The sequence below is a fragment of the Psammomys obesus genome, unplaced genomic scaffold (assembly GCF_907164565.1).
Source record: "Psammomys obesus unplaced genomic scaffold, mPsaObe1.curated_primary_1811, whole genome shotgun sequence".
Lineage (NCBI taxonomy): Eukaryota > Metazoa > Chordata > Mammalia > Rodentia > Muridae > Psammomys > Psammomys obesus.
In genome coordinates this window covers 7100131-7117974 of record NW_026588752.1, presented here as the reverse complement: position 1 = coordinate 7117974, position 17844 = coordinate 7100131, and the positions used below count along the sequence as shown (strand labels likewise).

General features: G+C 50.6%; 1 protein-coding gene across 3 annotated transcripts; it reads left to right on the top strand.

Annotated features, from left to right (window-relative positions):
• Positions 1–301: 301 nt before the first annotated feature.
• Ube2i (ubiquitin conjugating enzyme E2 I) lies at positions 302–15746 on the top strand. 3 transcript variants are annotated; one of them, XM_055604465.1, is made up of 7 exons: positions 302–460; positions 5466–5542; positions 5680–5763; positions 6715–6787; positions 10982–11091; positions 11210–11289; positions 13689–15746. In XM_055604465.1, exons 2-7 carry the CDS (start codon positions 5477–5479, stop codon positions 13750–13752), a joined length of 477 nt encoding a protein of 158 aa, XP_055460440.1. In that variant the 5' UTR covers positions 302–460; positions 5466–5476; the 3' UTR covers positions 13753–15746. The 3 variants fall into 3 exon arrangements, with proteins under 3 accessions (XP_055460440.1, XP_055460439.1, XP_055460441.1); XM_055604464.1 differs by having other exon boundaries at positions 303–467; XM_055604466.1 differs by lacking the exon at positions 302–460 and adding an exon at positions 1210–1314.
• Positions 15747–17844: the final 2098 nt, after the last annotated feature.

Here is a 17844-nt window from a genome sequence, read left to right as displayed (position 1 = left end):
AGAACAGGAGGAATTCACAGGGTGGGCTCCAGGGAACGCTGGGAAGTTACGGACAGGGGACATGAAACCGTGGTCCACGTTCTGGGGCACCCAACAGCCTCAGGAGGCAAGAACGGGAGAGGACGAAGGCGGGAGAGAGTAGTGGGTAGATGGATAAAGCCACCGACAGATGAACAAATGAGGACTGGTCGCTCCTGGAGTCCCCAGCAGCCCCGGACCAATGATCCCAGGAAGCCCTTGTCGCTGGAACTGGCCCCGGAAGGCCTGAAGCACGTGCCAAAAAGCGGAGCAGGCTCCAGGATGGCCACCAGGGGGCCAGCTGATGGTTCTAAGTACCCGTCCCGTCGGTGAGGAGGCTTCCGGGCACGGAGCTGGGTTGCTGAGGGCTGGCTGAGGAAACTGGACCAGGCCACAGCGCGACAAGAACGAGTCCAGCAGGACCAGCAGGACCCGCGCAGGGGTATCAGGTGGAACTGAGGTGTCGGGTGCGGGGCAGAGATGGGGACGGGGGGTGGGGAAGGTTTCGGATGCTGCCCCTCCCCCACGGTTCAGGCCCGTTCCCCTCCCCCACCTAGGGCCAACTCGTAAGTTAGGGAGCATCCACATTTCTGTTCCCGTCGGTTTTGCATGCGTTTGGCCCTTTGTATGAGGCCAGTTCATTGGGTAGGTTCGAGGTACACCCCGCCCAAGTCTCCGAGTTGGCCAATTGCAGAAAGTTTCACAGTGCGCTTTATTCCGGGGATCGTCAGCGTCCTGCGACGATTCGTAGGATGCTTAGGCCTCGGTGATCTTTGCTCCCGGAACCCGGGCCCTGAGCCCAAGGATACCTGCTGGTCCTTTCCCCGGGAATGTGCCCTCTGAGCATCCGGATTACCCTTGGGAATCTCGGCTTCGTTTTCTTCACAAGCCTCTCTGGTTTGTCCTCGAGTGGACGCACTTCTCCCGAAGAGGAGTTTGCAGACGCTCCCTGGAAGCTGGGACGCGGCTCCTTTAAGAGTGCAGCCGTTTAGGTCGCTGCCTGCTTGGACAGTCGCCCTTGGCCCGGGCTCTCTAGGCGGTCGCGGGCAACGGGAGCGCGGCCGCCGAAGGCGGGCAGTGGGCAGCTTGTGGTTGCGTAGACGGCGTAGGGCACGGGAACGGGAGCGACGGTCCGCGGAGCAGGCGGGCGGCGGGCAGCCCAGCGCAGGCCCCGCCCCGCCCCGCCCGCTGGGGTCCTGCGCTCCGGGCTGCGCGCGGCGGGCGCGGAGGGAAGTCCCGAGACAAAGGAGCGCCGCCGCCTCTGCCGCCGCGACGGTCCGGGCCGCGGTCGCCCAGGTGAGCCGCCACCGGCCCGCGCGAGCACTTGGATCCTCGCTCCGCGTTGCCGCCGTTCCCAGTAGGCTTCCGGGAGGCGCGGAGCTGAGCCGCCGCGGTCTCCGCTCCCTCGCGGCCTCCTCCCGCCTCCGAGCCGCGGCCCTCGGGGCCCTGGGGCCCAGCCGCTGTGCCCCGGACGAGTGCAGGGTTGGGAACACGGCTCACTGCCCCCCACCTCTGTTGTGCTAAGTTCCGCCGACCCCGTAACAGACGATCTGCGCTCCTCTGTAGCACCCGGACAGGTTCTGGGCGGTGCTGGGCCTCATAGTTGGGTGAGCGGGAGTGCAGGAAGGCCGTGGGCACTGGGCCGTGCCGCGGCCTGTAAGCACCCGGAGTCACAGCAGAAGGCTGGGTTTACTTCGTTTGTCGACACGCTGGGCTTGTCCTTTGGGGCTTTGTAGGTGTCTTGTGCAGATTCTCTGCCTCACTGTCTTTTATTCTTAAGGAACTGTTGTTTTAATAGGTGAGTTACCTGCCTGCATGACAGAAAACAGGTATCGCAGGGGAATTTGTTCTGATTCCAAGGGTATTTAGGCTGTGAGTGATTGCATACCTGCCCTCCTCTTGCTGTCTCTGCCACTGGAAACTTAGACTAGTGTCTTTAGTGAAGGGTCCTTAGGGCCTACAGTGTGCATTCCGGTGGAAGAGGCCGCTTAGCCTTTTCCTAGCCAGCCTTAGTATTAGTACCTGGTATTCATGAGTAAGTAGAGGTGGGCCGAAATAGGCAATCTTGCACAGTCTCTGACCGGTAAGTAGCTCTGAAATACGTGGTGTCGCCAGACAATACAGCACACGGCAGGAACCCTGGATTGGTAAGAATATCTAGCCCTGCTTTTCTCTGGTGGGGGGAGGGGCGGTGTTTTGTTGTGGTTTGTTTTGTTTTGTCTTTGCATCACAAAACTTTCCTGCTGGTGAGGTGGCTGTTAACTTGGGAAGGCAAGTTGTAGCTTTTGGAGAGCTGGTGGGAGCAGCAGCCCTGTCTCAAGGACTAGGTTTCCGTGTAGATCGTTGTCAGTGTGTAGGGTTCCTTTTCTTGACCATGGGGCAGAAGGCCTTGAGGAGGTCCTGTAAGGAGCCTCCTTCACTTCCCCTGTCCCTGTTTTTGAGCTCTTTTTGCTATGGCTAACCTTGAACTCTTGGGCCCCCTGGGTCAGCCTCCTTGATACTGAGTGTATAGACACAACCCACAACTTGCAGCTCCTCGGTTGTTTTTACCCTTGGGATAACCACAGTCGGATGCTTGGACAGAGGTCTTTAGGTAGGCAGCTTTCTCCTGAGGTCAGTTATGGCAGGCCCAACAGCTTTGTCCAGCACAATATTTCAGACACCCTTTCCCCACTGACCAGGGGTCCAGAGACCTGCTTGGAAATCCTACTCAGACTTCTTTGGGATCTTCCAACATCTGATTGGCTGGGTGGGAATAGCAGCTCCTTTACAACCTACCCTCAGTTTGAGGAGCAAGAGTGCTTTCCCTTAAGCCTGAGGGAGCAATTAGGCCTGTCCATTGAGAAGCACTAGTTGAAAAGTGGGATACTTTGGAAGTGAAGCCCTGGGCTTCAGTGCCCTGCAGCAGCCATTGACATCCTCAGATCTGCCTCCATGCCCTTCTAACCAAACACCTTAGAGACAGACCTTCCCTGCCGTGTTTCCCATGCCAGTGTCAGCCAGGTTTAAGTAGCACGGTCATCATCTCACTAGTAAGCCCAGAAAGCTTTTTTCCGCCTCCTAGAAGAGCGCCAGCTGGATCCTCCGTTTTCCGAGAGGTACTGTTCAGGCAGGTCTTGGGTGTTTGGTGCAGCACCTTAGTGATGTGCTTGTTTTGGACAGTCTATACTCTGTGGTGGGGAAAGACAGTTGGGTTTGGGCTTGATATGTTTTGGACTTGAGGTCAGATGAGAGAATTCTTTAATTTGTACACTTTGTGCTGAAGACTGGAGCCTTTGGTGCTTAGAGGCTGGTCGTCAGGGCTTGCTCTGGTAGCTTGTGCCTTTTTTTTTTTTTTTTTTTTTAACGTTTTTAAATTTTAATTTTCTGTGCATTGGTGTCATATCTGTATGTTTGTGTGAGGGTGTCGGGTCTCCTGGGACTGGAGTTACAGACAATTGTAAGCTGCCATGTAGGTGATGGGAATTGAACCCAGGTTCTCTGGAAGAGCAGCTAGTGCTCTTAACTGCTGAGCCATCTCTTCAGTCCCAGCTTGTGCTTCTGAAAGAGTTTCTTTATCTTAAGTGTACAGGATATTAAAAATGCCAATACTGGGTGTTTATTTTATAGTGACCTCACCCAAGTTCCTGAAGCCTGGCCTCCTAAGTGATGCTGCCACCTTTGATGGCAGTCCAGCCCTTTCTACTTGTCTACTTAGTAAAGTCATCAAAAGCAGTCTAGGGCCAGGTTTGGCAGCAGTGCCTTTAATGCCAGACTTGCAGGCATGATTGTTAAGGCCAGCCTGGTCTACCTAGCATGTTTCTGGCCAGCTGCGGCCACATAGGAGCCTCTGTCTCCAAAAATAAAGGAAAGAAAAAAAAAGGAAAAAGCTGCTGGTCAAGGAACTAGATGTGGTGGGTCATGCCCGTAATCCCAGTACCAGGAGCTAGCCGGGAGGATTGATGTGGGTTTCAGGCTAACTTGGCCCATGGTGTGAGACTCTTGTCTCAAAAACAAGCCGCCTAGGACCTCAATGTGGGGCTCCATCAGATTGCTTTGACCTAGTGGTTATGTCTGTTCAGGTGATGCCAGAGAATAATTATGCTTGCATATGGAGATACATGTCTAATCAGAATCAGCCCACCTGTAGCACAGGGATCATGGACTCTGGGCAGCTGTGTGTGAGAGCTCTAGAGGACCTGGCTGGGTCAAGAATGCACCATGATTTCTGATCAGTCATGGCTTTGCAGGTAAAATGGGCAGCCTGAGCTAAGTATAAGTAGCAGGAGCTCTAAGGAGGTCTGGTTGAGGCCTGTCAGAGCAGTGGCAGGAGTCTATTCTATAAGAGTCTTGCTCTGGTCTGGAGGTAAGTGAAGGTTCTGTTTCAGAGTGAAGATTTTGAGCTGAAAACAGACTGGGCTAGTGCTAGTGCTTCTGGGAGATTTTTGCCCACATAAGAGTAATGGAAACCTTAAGTTGGTTAGATGTGGAACCTTTGTCCTCTGAAAAGCAGCTCAGTGTGAACACCTCAGAAAGATACCCATTGCCCTCCTAGATTCTTGCTCAAGGGAGTCGCTCCTTGTGATCAACTCATCCCTAGGCCCCAGTGCTCTGCAGGTTTGGGAGTCTCTGAGTGCTGCTTCATGTGATTAAAAAAAAAAAAAAAAAAAAAACAGCACCTAAGTAGGTGTGGCCAGGTTGAAGTCATAACCAGAATGAATGCAGGCTGTGAGCCTAGATTAAGGTGCTTCTTCAACCAAGATGGGCCCTGGCAGATGCTGCTTACCTGGCCTGGGGCTTGTCCTCCTCCATCCCTCAGGGTCATAGGGCAGATCTCTGGACTGTGAGCTGACAAGCCTGTGGGCCACTATAGTATAGCAGGAAGCAGAGAGATTAGTCTAGTCTGGCCACTTGGGGTAGTCTGCCTATGGAAGTTTACCCTGATCTGCCCTGTGGTGTTGATTTTTCTCACTAGGACATCCATAATAGTGATTGTCTTCCTGTTAAGCCTGATTTTAAGCTGGGGTCTCAGGGCAGTGCCTTGTCCCTTAGCCCTCCTCCCACTCCCAAGGGTTTTGCGGTGCCACACTGAGCCACATCCTAGCTGCAGGTGAGCATTTGCAGTGCCTGCTAGGCCCTGCCTATTGTGAGGGTGCCAAGTCTTTCCAGAAGATGGTCAGTGCTTGCCAGGGAGTTGGCAGCCTTTGTGCAGGCTCTCCTCACTGCACCTCCCAGCAGTCGGGTTTGTAAACCACAAGAGGGACAGCAATGGTGCCCCACCTGCCTGCCTGGAGGTGATCTGAGAGGTCTATTGAGGGATGTAATGCCAGCACTTGCTCCAAGGGCAGCTTGCCCAGCTGGACTCCAGCCTCATTTACCTGCTTCTTGGAAAGAGCCCTCTCTGGCTGGGGTGGGGATGGGGAGACATGTGTGCTTTACTAACCCTCCCTCTGTGCTATTTGTTCCAGGGACTTTGAATATGTCGGGGATTGCCCTCAGCCGACTTGCGCAGGAAAGGAAAGCTTGGAGGAAGGACCACCCTTTTGTAAGGAGCATTCTTTTTCTGTGCCACAAGGAGGGGCCCTCTTTTGGGTTGTGTTCCCTGCTGCTCAGCCTGTGGCCACTGGGTGAGATCCAGGCTTGTTCTCTGAGCTGGTTTGTTTTGTGACTGTTCTTTCTCAGGGCTTTGTGGCTGTCCCAACAAAGAACCCTGATGGCACGATGAATCTGATGAATTGGGAGTGCGCTATCCCTGGAAAGAAGGGGGTAAGGGCTGCCATTGGCTTTGCACCTACTAACTGGTTTTAATGAGATTTGAGGGAGTAAAGCTACTAGAAGGCACTTGAGTTCAGATACTATGACCTCTGGCCATAGATAGCCTACCAGATCACAGCCTTCACCAGGACAAGGAGTGGGCTGTAGTGGTAGGGAGGCTTGGACCCTGGCAAATCATTGGATCAGTGAACAGCCCTGGGGTGAGGAGCAGGTGAAGGTTGCTATAACGTGGTGAGCCCCAATGGCAAGGTGCCCCTGGAGAGCACAGGCTATTCTTGCTGCACATTGACCTCAGTGCTGCCAGTTGTCTGTCCTTGCCCAGCACATGTAAAGCATGTGAGACGGAGGGTCTCCTATGGCTTCAGGTCTTGTCCAAACTGGGTCTCCAGGTTCAACTTAGTATCTGAGCAGAAATGCAGTTTGGGTTCATCTGAAGACAGCTGTATTGCAGAGTGTGGAGTGGATCCCTGACGTGTGCAAAGGGTATTCTTGTCTCTCAATACACGATGGGGCAGTTGCACCATAGTGTTTCCATCACATGGGGTAGGGTTGGAAAGATGGATGGGTTGAGTAGTGCCCTATCCCTACCTTGGTAGGATCCAAGGTACTGGCTTGAATAACACAGGTACAAGCTGTTGGTCCCAGCTGTGTTTGCTGAGCTTGTTAGTGTTCTCAGACACCCAAGAACTATGGGTCCTGAGCCCTCCAGCATCTGGCAAGCTCCCCTCCTTGTGTTCAAGCCAGCGTCTTCCTCCATTTTGTCTGATGAGGGCTCTTGTCTAGCTTCCCAGAGGCACAGTGGGAGTCTTCTTCAGTCCTAAGGGGACAGTAGTAGTGTGGGGCAGTTAGAGAACAGGCCCAGAGGACGCAGGTTTGGGGAAGCGTATCCTGGGCTTACTTGGGAAGTAAGCCACACACCTAACCTTAGTTCCCTTCCCACAGACACCATGGGAAGGAGGCTTGTTCAAGCTACGGATGCTTTTCAAAGATGACTATCCATCCTCACCACCAAAATGTAAGTTCTGCAGAAAGCCTGCAGTCTGTTTCCCACGGCCTGTCATCAGGAGCCATGCATGTGGATGTTCTGCCCGGCAGGCAGGTGGCAGTCCTGGGATAAAGGCAGTTCTGGTGGCTTAGCTTGGATCACAAGTCAGGGTAGAGGCACTTGTAATTAGTGTGGTCTCTAATCCCAGCCAGTCAGGTGCCACACGCGGCATAGGGAGAGTTGTGAGTGTCAGGCTTTTGTGCCCACAGGTGCTACTGAAGTATAGGAGCTCCTCTCAGGTTAGCTGAGTGGTTGGCCTGTATCAGCCCCTGAGCTCAATTCAAAGCACTAAATGACAGAGAAGACGTTTCACTTATTCTAGTCGGCTGGGTTCTGTTTGTTCCCATTTATGCTCAGCATCCCAGTGAGAGGCTGTGTGTGCAGCCTGAGGGATGTGCCTTCAGGCCTATGGGTCAAAAGAGAAGAATGGACTGTGATCTCAGTGCAGCTCAGCAGAACTTACTTGCCATCACGACCCTCTACCCAGGGAAGACCAGGTCTGAGCTTTTACAGCTGGTTTGTAAATAGAGATGTTGCCCACTGCAGTGGCCCCGCCAGGAGTGCTTACCCATATCTTATTGGAAACCACTGGGTGGCGTCTTACTTGTTTGTGGTCACCTTGTCTTGAGTTCTTTTTGCCATACTGTTATTAGTACTTTCTTTTAATTAAGGAGTAGGTATCTAAAATTGAGACCGATACGGTTGCTTGTTGCTTTCATGTGGTGCTGGAATCCTAAGCAAATATAATGAGGCAAGAAGTCTCAAAACCAGCAAGGAAAACCAAGATGCAGCCGCTTATGAGGGGAAAAGTGAACATGAAGAAATGGATTGTAGCATGTGGAAATTTGAAAACTAAGTATTCACAGTAGCACCAAATACACTGGAAGAGAAGTCTTATATGCTCGAAACCATGGGCATTTCTGAGAAGCCCAGGATAGCCTCGGCAGTTATGTGGGAAGATGGCTGTTCTACTAGCTGGTGTGCACGTGGCACAGGGTGTCCCAGTCAGTCAAGCAGGCACTAAAGTGTATGTGGAGGTGCAAAGGGCAGGGCTGTCAGTCCCTTGGAGTTCCAGGGCCCTGGAGACCAGTGTAAAGAGAGTGCCTAGAACCGTTGGCTGGGTAGAACATTGTCACCAACCAATTACCAAGGCGTGGTTAGATGTTGTGGGATTGGTGCTAAGACAGACAAGCAGACCCTGAAGCAGAGTGGACAATCCAACAAAGGCCATACTCAACCACAGCTGGATATGGGTTGAAACTCCTAGGGGTTGCTAGTGAGTCTGAGGGCACTCTCCTTTGCCACAGGCTGGAGGTTCAACTTAGCCAAGTGAATGGACAGGGCAGCTTTGGAGTGGGCTCTGCTCCTGGGGTGGAGGGTATTCTTCACCACGGAAGTACAATAGGTGCTGGCCACAGGGAATGGCTATTTGACAGTCTTAGAAGACACCAGCTAGTGAGAAAGACACTAGCTGGAGCAGAGTACACCTCACCATTTCTCAGGCTCTTCTAGGTTACCAAAAAGGAGGTAGGCAGGTAACCGTGAAATAGAGTAAACCCTTCATTTTAAAAAAAAAAAAAGAAAGGAATGCTGGCAGAGAGCAGTGGCACGCATCTATGATGCCATCACTCAGGGAGGCAGAGGCAGGCAGATGTCCGAGTTCGAGGACAAACAGGGCTACACAGAGAAACCCTGCCCCAAAAACAAAACAAAAAAGGCTGATGCTGCCAAGACTTGGACACTAGGAGCTCATGGGCACTTGTTGTGAGTATGAAGGCTATTTCTCTGGAAGATCTTTGCTGACACCACTAAAGTTGACCTGCCACTATTCTGTAGAACTAGCCAGTAGAAAAGCCTGCACACATTCACAAAGGCAAGGCAGGTGTGCCGTGGAAGCCTCGTGGTGAGAACCAGAAGGCAGAGATGGTGCAGGTGTATATTATTAGCAGCATGAGAAATAATGGAGAAAAAAAAGAAAGCAGGATGTAGCATATAAATCACTAGACAGCAAAATGGTGGACTCCTCAATGTTTGGTCTGTGCGGCTCAGGGCATTGCCATTGATGAGTAAAGCTAAAAGCAGAGTGGGCTAGCAGGGACCTGCTGAGATTCACATGCAGGTTATCATTGGTAGAAGAAAAACATGGTTGGCAAATAAGAGTAAACTTGTGTTTGCTGAAAGGTGCAATTAAAAGAGCAAAAAGATAAGCCCAGGATTGGGAAAGATGCTTGCTGGAGAAGACTTAATGTTGCGAACACACTGCACTTCTCTGATCAGTAAGAGACGAGGTTAGCTGAGCTTTAAAGCAGCTGCCAGAAACTGAAGTGTTAGCTCTGGTTTAGAAAACTAGCTGCTCTTCTAGAGACCAAGGTTGGGTTCATGCATCCCATGGCATCTGTCCTAAGGGATTTGACACCCTCTTTTGGTTTCCATGGACTTTGCACACACATGCTCCACAAATATGTGCAGGCAAAATACACATGTATATAAAAACAAAGAAAAAAAAAATTATTTGAAGGGAGTGAGACAGGGTTTCTCTGGGAGTTCCATCCTGGAACTCACTCTGCAGACCAAACCACCCTCAAACTTAAAGATATCTGCCTGCCTCTGCCTACCAGGTGCTGATATCAGAGGTGTGTGCCATCACCCCTTGGTGGTTTTCTTGTTTTTTGGTTTGTTTGTTTTTTATAATTTAAGGAGGCTGCCAGAAGTGCCTCTGTGGAGGTGGGAACTTGGATCCTGGAGGCCTGGCCCGATTATGAGACAGTTGAGCTGGAGAACCTGTGGGTTAGTTTGGGACATGAAACCCCAAGACCCTCTCTATGTGTATATTGGTGTTCTTGTGGCCCAGGTCATATTCGAGTCCTTTCTCACAGCTTTGCTTGGAGTGGCATGCAGTAACCACAGCTACTCTGTCTGGACAGAGACTGCAGAACACTTAGGGAGTTTTCTGTGCGCTTTTGACATTAATGTTGGTTTTCGTTCTTGTCTCATCTTTCTTCATAGGAGTCCTGGGACTTGAACCCAGATCCTTTGGAAGCACAGTTAGTGTTTTTAGCCTCTAAGCATTTCTGCAACCACCCATCACTCCCCTCCCCCTCCTTTTTTTTTTTAAACAAGATTTCACTAAGATGCCTATGCTGGCCTTCAACTCACTTCCTGCCTAGCCTATGGGGTAGCTGGCATAGGTGTGTGCCACCACTGCTGCCCAGCCCATTTGTTTGCAGTATTAAGAACTTGGTCCAGAGCCCTATGTACACCAGGGAAGTGCACTACCACAGAGCTGCATCTCCAGCCCCCTTCAGATCCTGAAAAACCAGGCTGCCTTTAGACTTGTACTTTCACAGAAAGAAGTTTGCCTAGGTCAAAGTGAGGCATACCCTAAAGTATCAGCTGTGGAACAGTACCTGAGTGGGGCTGATCATGATAGATTTTTCTGCTATTGTAAAGAAATGTGTGGCTGGAGAGATGGCTCAGAGGTTAAGAGCACTGGCTGCTCTTCCAGAGGTCCTGAGTTCAATTTCCAGCAACCACATGGTGGCTCACAATCATCTATAATGAGACCTGGTGCCCTCTTCTGGCCTGCAGGTGTAAATGCAGATACAGTATTGTATACATGATAAATAAATTTTAAAAAACTTTTAAGCTGGGCATGGTGCCATATGCTGTAATCCTAGCACTTAGAGAAGCAGAGGCAGGTGGGATGCTGTGAGTTCAAGACCAGCATGGTCTACAGAGTGAGTCCAGGACAGCCAAGGTTACACAGAGAAACTCTGTCTAGAAAAACCAAAAAGGGAAAAAAAAAAGAAAATGTGTGCTTGATGCAATGTTGGAAGTGGTCCACACACTGAGAAAGTCTTATACTGGCCTGTTCCCTCTAACTTTAAAACTTTGTCGCCTCTTACTTTGGGCATGGAAGAAGGTCATAGGCCCAACTGGCCATGGTCTCCTTTGGCTGCTCCTGGTTCCTCAAGGCAGAGTTGTCTCCTGAATCACGGCTTAGCTCCTCAGGAGGGAAAGGTGTGTTCTTATCTTTCTGGCTCCTCTGCAATTGAGTTTGTGAATTTGTTTCTTTTAAGGTGCCCTGGTGTTAGGAAAGAGCAGCATGAGGTAGGAGAGCAGCATCTGCCTCCAAAAGTATTCCTTTCTCTCCCTGTCCTCCAGGTAAATTTGAGCCACCACTGTTTCATCCAAACGTGTATCCTTCTGGCACAGTGTGCCTGTCTATCCTGGAGGAAGACAAGGACTGGAGGCCAGCTATCACGATCAAACAGGTACGGAGTAGCAGCTAGCCATGCTACCATGGGTTTATGGTGTCCATAGTAGCCACGACCACTTTTCAGATCTCCAAGCCCCATCAGTGTTAGCTGATTGTTTTTGTTTCTCCTGCAGATCTTATTAGGAATACAAGAACTTCTAAATGAACCAAATATTCAAGACCCAGCTCAAGCAGAGGCCTACACAATTTACTGGTTAGTAGCAACTGCTGGCTAACCCTCCTTCCTTGGAAGTACAGACTGGCTACCTGTCAGATAGGAACTCTGGGGTATGGTAGCTGGGAGGGAGGCCCTGAGGAAGAGCCACAAACTCCCAGTGGGTGGCAGCACCCCACACAGGTGACTATGGGCTGTGGTCAGAGAGCCATCAAGGAAACTGTATGTCTGACCTATCAGCCACAGACCCTGAGCAAGAACAAAGAAACAGAGCGTGATGTACAGTAAGATAGCAGGTATAGAACAGCTGGTGTGGGCGCTGGTAGACACTTTGTAGTGAGGGTGTATAAAAAGCTGTGGCCTGTTGCGTCATAATACAGCCTTGCTAGTAAAGTGCTCTGACTCTTTTTGCATCTACTGGGGGAGGCTGACATCCCATAGTCTGTTAGAATTTGAATGACAGTTGAACCAGTGCTACAGGCAGCAAGGAAAAAACTCAAAATAGAAGTTCTGTGCTGTCCTGAACACAAATACACACTCTTCAAGGGAAGTCACACACAGTTCTCTACCTCTGAATTAGAATGACACCAGAACAAGAACTGATAAACCAGATTTAATCTTATGTGTGCTTCATCCTTACTGTGTGCGAGGATTCTGCTGTGCTAGGCAAGGACTGAAGTTAGTCTGGCTGGAATTCCTAAGATTAGTTTCATTGCAAGGACTTTGACTCCACTGTTCTCCCTGTGTCTCCACACCAACCTTCTACTCACCCAGTGGGAGTGAGCAAAGGTCCTCTGAGCTGTGTCCAAGGCGCCTCTGTGTTAGCCTGTTTCCCCTGAGGAGTTTGTCACCTGGGTCTGCTCTTCCCAAGAATTAGGCATGAGAGGAAGGGGTGGGTATGTACTGTGTCTTCAGGGAGGGAGACAAAGTTGGGTGAATGCCCAGCTTTGGTGCTTGTGTGCTGCCCTCTCTAGTGGCCACGGCAGGCCTGTCTAGAGTCTGTCCCTGGAGCCTTGGGAATGTAGCTCATTCCCATTGGATCATTGCCTGCTCTGCTCCTGTTGACCACCTGTACCCCGGGCTCCTCTAGACCCGACCCGTATATAAGGTGATGTGGCAGGTTCCACCAGTGTTGCTGCTGTTGTGCTGGCTGCTGTTGCCAGCCTGCGTGCCTCCTGGCGGAGCTGTCTGCTCAGGGAGTGTGCAGCTTGTGAAGCAGGTATATGTTCCTGCCAGAGCCATGGAACCTCTTAACTGCTGGTGTATAGCAATGCGCTCCGGCTTAAATGCAGCGCTCAGTTGGCCTGAGAGTTTGGTTCACACCTAGCTACTAACATGGGCTCTGTGCCTGCCAGCACTTGCTGCAGTTCTTACGGTGGGGTTTCTCTCTCCTGCAGCATCCAGATCTTTCACTGGCTTGCTTCCTGTGCTTATTTTCACTATATATAGAGAGAAGCTTCTTGTCCCTTCTTCCTGAGTGGCTGGTGCCTTGCTGTCATGTCCTTGCTTAGTGAATAGCAGTACTCCTGGGTGAGAACTAGGCTGCTTTTCCATGGTAATAGCAGCCCCTCCTGGGACTAGCATATGCTTTTAAGTATTATGTCCTTCCAGTTTTCTCGTACTAGGCCTTTCTGGGATGACCTTGGCACAAGAACCTGTCATTTATACCTTGACCACTCTGTCTGTAAACCCTGAAGCTGACAGCTGGGTCTTAGGCTTGCTCTAGGGACAGTTGGTGAGTTCACTGAATCTTGCAGTTCATACTATGCCAGGGCTGTTCAGTGAGACCCCCAAAGACAGCTACAAAGCTCAGCCTGTGAATGTCTTGTTCCCATGGTCCTGAAGGTCACGTTTCCTTACATCCATTTTCTGTTCACATACATAGTGCAAGCCAGCCCAGGTCTGAAGTCTCAACAGTGGGTTCATGGCTTCATACTGAAAGCCCGCAGATGCTCTTACTTATTTTCAGAACTGAGCAAAACCTGGTTCCAGTGGGCTGTTTCCAGTTGATAGATAGCACTGTCTCAACAGCTGATTACAGCTTGGCTTGCTGAGCTTGCTACATGGAGGTGCGCACTTGTGTTCCCAGCTGTATTGGCAGACTGGATCAGGAAGATCACTAGCCAAGATGTCCAGGCTGTGATATATGCATTCACTGTTGAGCTCTTTCCTAGTAGTGGAGCCAGGAAACTGCACTCTCGCTTCAGCAACAAACAACATCCTAACTCCCAGCAAAAGGCTGGACACAGAACAGGTAGTGACAATGCAGAAGGCCAAGGCCATTCTCTCTTCTCTGTGGTAGTCTGTGTTCTGTCCCTGAGAGGTTGGCATGGACAGAGAACCTCTCAGTGGAGGTTGCTGCCCCTGCCCCTTGAGCAGACATCTCAGCAGGCCATGTCACTGCCCTATCTAACTCTTTTCTCTCTTGACCTCCTCAGCCAAAACAGAGTGGAATATGAGAAAAGGGTTCGAGCACAAGCGAAGAAGTTTGCCCCCTCATAAGCAGCGGCCCTGTGGCTCCATGACGAGGAAGGGACTGGCTTGGCAAGAACTTGTTTACAACCTTTTGCAGATCTAAGTCGCTCCGTACAGTTACTAGTCGCCTGGGAGGGTTGAGCGGGCGCCATTTTCCATTTCCGTCACTGGCATATACAGTCTCAATTCGCTGAATTGCCCCAGTTTTTCATACAGGGTCTCTTCCTTCAGTCTTTTGTATTTTTGATTGTTATGTAAAACTTGCTTTTATTTTAATATTGATGTCAGTATTTCAACTGCTGTAAAATGATAAACTTTTGTACTTGGTAAGCCCCTAGGAGCTAGTTTCTTCGCGCTCGGATGCAGGCATGCTTCCCACTGTTCAGAGCTCTGGCCTCCAGCTGACTGTATGACAGAACCACACTGTCCCTCCCTCCCACCCTCGTCTTCTCAGAAACCTGGGCTGTTGCTTATGAGCCTCAGATCCAAAGTTGGCCAGCATCTCCATTCTGCACCACTTCCTTTGTGTTTATATGGCGTTTTGTCTGTGTTGCTGTTTAGAGTAAATAAACTGTTTATATAAAGGTTTTTGTTGCATTATCATCATTAAAATGTGAGGAGGTGCCTCAGTATGTCTGGGCCTCCTCATATGGCTGCAGACCTTGCCAGGTACCAAGGCTGAGCCCAAGGAACAGCACCTAGGAGTTTTCACGGCTTCTGCTAGGGATGTGCCCAGACCCCATGCAGCTCCATCTTCATCCGGTTCTTTGTAAATAGAACTGTGTACAGAGGTGTGTTCTGTTCTCCCCACCTGGGTCTTTGGGCCGTAAGGTACCAGGCACCGTGAGACTGTTGAAGTCGGAATCTGAATCCAGCCTTCTTAAACCCAGCAGGGTGAAAAACTGGCTGATCAAGACCAAGGCTGAGGCAGAGTGAGGGCCAAGGACACAGTGGCCTGCATTGATCTCCCTGTCTGCTAGCTGTACTGTGGGCCTCACTGAGCCCTGGTAGCTGGCTTCAGGCCTTTTGATGTCCTACCCTTGCACCCTGGAGGAGGCAACCCTGCCACTGGCCCTGGCACACAGCAGGTCCTTCCTCTAGAGCACCTGAGCACACAGCTCCTGCACCTCCTGGCCTGCATTCAACCCTACCCTCCGGCCCAGGGGACCAGCCTGGGTGTGGCCTCGGCACAGGATGACCTCAGGTACCACTGTCCACATGCTCTGCTTCCTGGAGCTGGTCTGGGGTAAAGCTGCTATCTGCAGTGGCCTCTAGCCCACGCCTGGGCCAGGCTGGATCTGTGATCTTGTGGCTGACAGAGCACAGGGAGGTGCCGTGGACATAGCCATTGATCACAGTCTCCTTATGACTTGTTCCTGAGACCCCCTGGAAGACCCTTGACATGGGAGCCAATCACCAGTGGCTCAAGTTCAGGGACCAAGCAAGGGAGGGCTGGGCCTACGCCCAGGTCTACAGCCAGGAGTCTTCATTCTGAAATTGGAGGGACTTGTGTTCCCACAGCTGGTGGCACCAGGATGGACAGGGCTGCCAGTGCCTTGTGGGTATGTTTAGCCATGAGAACAGTCCGGAGCTGAGTTTGGATGGATACTTGCAGTTGGTGGCACAGGGCCTGACCTGGGGAGTTCAGGCTGGTGTGTGTGTGTAGCCTGCTCTCAGAATGTCTTATTTTGTAACAACTGACTACATTTAGTAATAGGTACACATGTATATGGTTAATATATGGAAATTCAATATATTTTATAGTTAAAGTATTCTAAAGTAACTGATGTTTCTAGCAAACTGTAGTGACTCCAGCTATGAAATGTTCCTTTTGTACCACAGTCCTTGGATTACGAGAGATGTGAATCTTGTAACATGAGAACACGGTCTGTGACCATCCTGTGTTAAGATGGTGGGGAAGAGGGTATCCCAGCATGAGGCCTCATTGGTAAGGAATTGTGGGCAACAGATTAACCACTGTATCTACAAATCCTCTAATTAAAACATTTCCACAAACTGCAGCCCTCAGGTTGTGTCCTTTGCCTCCTTTCTTGCCTCCTCTCTCCCAGTCCCCGTGGGGTTCTCCGATACCCGTTATCCATCTGCAGCTGTTATCACACCCTTAGTGTCCATATCTTGCTAGTATCCCCCAAGCCTGATAAAGTATGGTCTTCTTGGGAACCTGGTCCCTGGGTAGGGGGAGTTTTACTAACAGGCATCAAAGTGAATGTTCCTTGTTGGGGGAGGGTCTGATAAGGGTGGGGTCTGTGCCTGGAGAGATGGCTCGGTGATCTGAGCAGAGAAATGGGAGTTTGGTTCCCAGCACCCATGTCAGGCCATTCTAGAACTGCCTGTGACTCAAGCTCCGAAGGATCCAGTCAGTGGCCCTCTCTTGATTTTCACAGGCACACACACTGACAAATAGACACACACAGTTTTTGTTTTTGTTTTTGTTTTTTCATTTTTAAAATACAATTTTAAAAATAAGTTTTTGACATGGCTCCAGGAATGCTGGCGTTAAGAACTGACCATGCTATCAGGTAATTTCATGGTGCAAAAAACTGATTCCCAAGCAGCTCCCTGGGCCCTGGGCCTGTGCTCTGTCCATGAACACATGATGGCCTAACACCATGACCAAAAAGCAGATTAGGGAGGAAAGGGTTTATTTGGTTTACACTTCTGTATCACTGTTCATCAAAGGAATTCAAGCAGGGCAGGCCTGGAGGCAGGATTTGATGCAGAGGCTGTGGAGGAGGGCTGTTTACTGACTCGCTCCCTGTGGCCTCCTCAGCCTGTTTTCTTATAGAACCCAGGACTGGGGCAGCCCCAGTCACAATGGGCTGGGCCCTTACCTATCAATCACTGAATATGAAAATGCCCTACATGGTTGCCTGCAGCCCAGTCTTACTGAGGCATTTTCTTAATTGAGGTTCCCTCTCTTCAATTGACTTTAGCTTCTGTTAGGTTGACATAAAAGTATCCAGCACAGCCTTGCTGCAACGATGGTTTGGAGCTTTTTGGAACATCTGGCCATCTATGACCATCTCTCCACAGACCATGGAGGAAACCCGAGGATAAATTGGGCAAGCCAGCAAACAACCCAATGGCACCTGATCTACTATACCATTTTGAGGTTGTCGGGGCCCAGTACTGATTTGAACCAATTTTAGCAGGGAGGGCTCAAGAAATGTTGGGCTTGGGTACCTGTCCCACCTGACCCTGACACTGAGTTGGGGATGGCGCCATTCAGTAGCTCTTGAGACTGTTCCAAGCCTTCAGATACTGTCAGTGCCTCTGAGGAGACATTGGGCCTGGTGGGGGTCTTCACTTGGGGCCATCATGTATCCCTGATCTGGCCTGGAGGCCATACCTGAGCTCTTGGGAGAAAGGAGGCAAATGACACAAAAATGTAGGAGAAATAGATCTGTCTGGGCTTGTCCATCCAGACCCCTGACTGCCCAGGCCCGAGCATCTGGGTCCTCGGCCCAGGACACCCTCTTAAAAGAATGTTCTCACCCCTCCAGGGGCTCCTATCTCTGGAAGGGGCTGGACCCAGAGCTGAGAAGAGGAAGAGGGTGCCTCCAAGCCCGGTTCTGCAGAGAGTGACGAGCACATACAAACCAGTTGTACAGGGCATCTTCAGCTGTCTCTTGAGTGTGTGTCCTTTGTCTCCGCTCAGGCTGTTGACCATAGCAATGGCCGTGATGGAAAATGGACCCTAGCGCACTACCCCTCACTGATGATAAGGACGGGTGCCAAAAGCTTGTGTTCCCCAAAAAACATGTGAAACGGGGGTTGTTTCTTGGTGGTAGAATGCTGGTCTAGCATGCCTCACATGCTAGGTTCATCCCCTAGTAGTGCCCAACACATAAACAACAAAGACTGGCATATTGGTCAACCTTTGGGTAATGATGTAGCTCTTGGTAGAATGCTTACCTAGCACGCACAAAGCCGTGGGATCAGTACCCATGCCCGTAATTCCAGCGCTTAGGAAGTGGAGGCAGAAAAATCAGAAAATCCAAAGTAACCATGGCCACCTAGCAAGTTGAGATTTGAGGCCAACCCGAGCTGCATGAAAACTTGGTTGGTTTGGGGGGATTTGGTTTAAAAAACAACAAC

Coding starts and splice junctions, on each gene's coding strand:
- Ube2i (XM_055604465.1), top strand. CDS start 5,477: ATGTCGGGGATTGCCCTCAGCCGACTTGCGCAGGAAAGGAAAGCTTGG. Junction 5,543..5,679: donor GGAGGAAGGACCACCCTTTT/GTAAGGAGCATT, acceptor GTTCTTTCTCAG/GGCTTTGTGGCTGTCCCAAC. Junction 11,290..13,688: donor GAGGCCTACACAATTTACTG/GTTAGTAGCAAC, acceptor TGACCTCCTCAG/CCAAAACAGAGTGGAATATG.